Source organism: Silene latifolia, chromosome Y (genome assembly GCF_048544455.1).
Source record: "Silene latifolia isolate original U9 population chromosome Y, ASM4854445v1, whole genome shotgun sequence".
NCBI classification, from domain to species: Eukaryota; Viridiplantae; Streptophyta; class Magnoliopsida; order Caryophyllales; family Caryophyllaceae; genus Silene; species Silene latifolia.
In genome coordinates, this window is record NC_133538.1 from 431,894,911 (window position 1) to 431,897,980 (window position 3,070).

Here is a 3,070-nt window from a genome sequence, read left to right on the forward strand (position 1 = left end):
TTATATCGTTCAATTGTCCCGTCTGCTTTGAATTTAATTTTGTAAATCCATTTGCAGCCAATTAGCCTTTTTCCTTGAGGTAATTCGACAATGTTCCAGGTACGGTTGTTTTCAAGAGCTTGTATTTCGTTTTTCATGGCAATTCTCCACTCCTCGTGTTTAACTGCCTCACGATAATATTTCGGCTCCTTAATAGCATCAATGGCTACAATAAATTCCTGTGACAAAGCGAGAAACAATTGTTTGTGACATAATTAACTATTGGATAACGAGTACCTTTCGAAGAGGACGGAGTTTGTGACGGTTGAGCCGTGTTGGTGGAGATGACACGAGTGGACTTGCATATGTAATCCTTTCGCCATGCCGGTTCGAACTTTTGTCGCTCTCCTCTGCCAAGTCTAGGCTCCTCATTAACATCGACTATTTTCCCCTTCAACATTATTCACATCGTTATTCTCCCCCTCAACTTCTGGCTCGGCTGTTTCGACACCATTCCCTTCGACATCCTCTTCATTTTCTTCCCCGGTTGGGTTTATGGCTACTGGTTCAGGTAAGGTCGAAACAGGGGAAGGAAAAGCTGCGGGGTCATGTTCGAAAATGGGTATTTGTTCATCGTTCTCGCTAAACTCTTGACCATCGATTTGTTTCACAATTCGGTTTGTGTCATCATACGAAAAATATGTTCATAGAAAACAACATCTCGCGAGACAATGATTTTTCGTGTTTTTAAATCGAACAACCTCCATCCCTTTTGGCTCTTTGGATAACCCACGAATATGCACCGGGTGCCCCTTTCTTTGAATTTGTCTTTTCGGTCTTTGTTTGTTGTGGGCATAAGCTAAACAACCTAAAACACGTAGGTTGTCGAGGTTTGGTGGGTGACCGTGTATAAGCTCATAAGGTGTCCGTCCTTGTAAGAGTTGAGTTGGGGTTCGATTAATTAGATAGGCTGCGGTTAATATGCATTCTCCCCAAAATTCAATGGGTAAGTTGGCTTGGAACCGTAATACCCTCGCTTTTTCCAAAATATGTCGGTGTTTACGCTCAACCCTCCCGTTTTGTTGTGGGGTGTCAATAGTACTGGTTTGAAAAATCATACCATTTTCATTATAGAATTGCTTTAATGGTCCCGAAAGAAATTCGGTCCCATTATCGCTTTGAACAATTTTCACTTATTTTCCAAACTGAACTTGTACCATTTTGACAAAATTTTTAATTAAGTCTGACACTTCTCTCTTATCTTTCATGAGGTGAACCCAAACACTGCAACTGTGGTCATCGACAACAGTAAGAAAATAATGCACACCCGATAAATTCTTAGCTTGATATGGGCCCCATATATCACAGTGAATTAGACCGAAAAGAATAGCATGACGTTTATGATTAATCTTAAAACTTGACCGAGTATGTTTGGCGCGACAACAAGGATCACAAACAACAGTATTATCAAAAGAGAGTTTCGTTCCAACTAAAGTACTTAAATGAGGTAAAATATTCTTAGACGGGTGACCTAATCTACGGTGCCATACCCGTTCTTTATTCACCATCGTTGCTCCTGCTACAGCCGCCACTCGTGTCATATAATAAACGTCGTCTCGATGCTCACCCCGTCCAATCTCTGTCTTCGTAGATTGGTCCTGTATTATACAATAATTAGGATTAAAAATCATAAGACAATTATTCTCACGGATGAGCTTTTGTATCGAAATCAGATGACAAGTTAACGAGGGTACAAATAAAACATCATTGAGTGTGAATGAATCATTTAACACGACTTTCCCGTGTTCCTTCGCAACAATGGACGACCCATTTGGAAGTCCAACAATAGAAGATTCATCCTCCCAAATGTCAGTGAGCAATTCTCTACAACCAGTCATATGATGTGAGCACCCACTTTCAAGCATCCATTCACGCAATTTTAAAAGATTTGTACCTCGTAAATTCTCGTTACCTTCTGCCTTGGCAGCAATCAGTGATCGTAAAATTGGTCAATTTCCTCACCGGTGAGATCTTTCTTGGTGGAGTCGGTCTCGGTGGTCGTAGCATTGGCAGTGTGTGCGGAATTATTTGAGTGTCTGCCTCCACGGTTTCCACCTCTGCCGCCTCTCCTTCCTTGACCGCGTCCTTTGCCAATTCCATGTTTTTCCCAGCAATTTTCTTCGAGATGATACCATTTGCCACAATGAGTACAACGTGGTGGTTCGTACTCTTTCTGCTCATCAGGTGCAGCACTTCCACGACCACGCCCTACTCCTCCCCGGACTGCAATTGCAACCTCTGTGGTGTCTTCGCGACTTCTAGTAACAGCCTTGTGTCTTTCTTCGCGTAAAACCAAAGCATAGGCACGACTCAGGGACGTAAGGGTGTCCTCCATCAGTAGGTTCGATCGAATGTGGTCGTAAAGAGAGGTGTTAAGACCCATAATGAACTGATGGACCTTCTCATCTTCTCGTTCTTTAGTTAGAGCAGCCGCGGCTCCGCAAGTGCAGTTTGGTATGTGGCTATAGTTTGCCAATTCAGCCCAAATCGATTTGAGGTGGGTATAGTAGTCCACGACAGATCGTGTGCCTTGCTTGCATTCGGCTAACTCACTTTTGAGTTGATGCACGCGTGGAGCATTACCCGCTGCATATCGTTCCTGAAGTTCTTTCCATATATCGCGCACAGTGCCGGAGAAAGCAATGCTTGGGTGTAATTTCTCGTCAATGATGCTGCGTAACCAAGCCTTGACCATGGCATTGCACTATCGCCATGCCACCACTTCGAGAGAATCGTCCGTACCAACGGGTTTGGAAACGGTGCCATCGACAAATCCAAGTTTGTTCTTTGCGTCGAGTACGTTACGAACCGCATCGGCCCATAGGTCATAATTCTCACCGTTAAAAATTGTTTGAGTCAATTTTAGACTCGGACTTTCGGAAGGATGGAGAAACAATGGTGACGACGGTGATATGCTCATCGTATTTGAATCACCGTCTGTCTTAATGCTTGAATCTCCGTTTTTTGTCATTTTGAAAAAAAAAAAAGAAAACAGTAACAAGGATCAAAACCCGCTTTGTGATACCATGAT

At 43.0% G+C, this 3,070-nt stretch overlaps 1 protein-coding gene across 1 annotated transcript; it reads right to left on the reverse strand.

Moving 5' to 3' along the window:
* Nucleotides 1-1,969: 1,969 nt before the first annotated feature.
* LOC141632569 (uncharacterized) lies at nucleotides 1,970-2,734 on the reverse strand. Its single transcript, XM_074445108.1, has one exon. The coding sequence runs from the start codon at nucleotides 2,732-2,734 to the stop codon at nucleotides 1,970-1,972; it is 765 nt and encodes a 254-aa protein (XP_074301209.1).
* Between the last annotated feature and the right edge of the window lie 336 nt (nucleotides 2,735-3,070).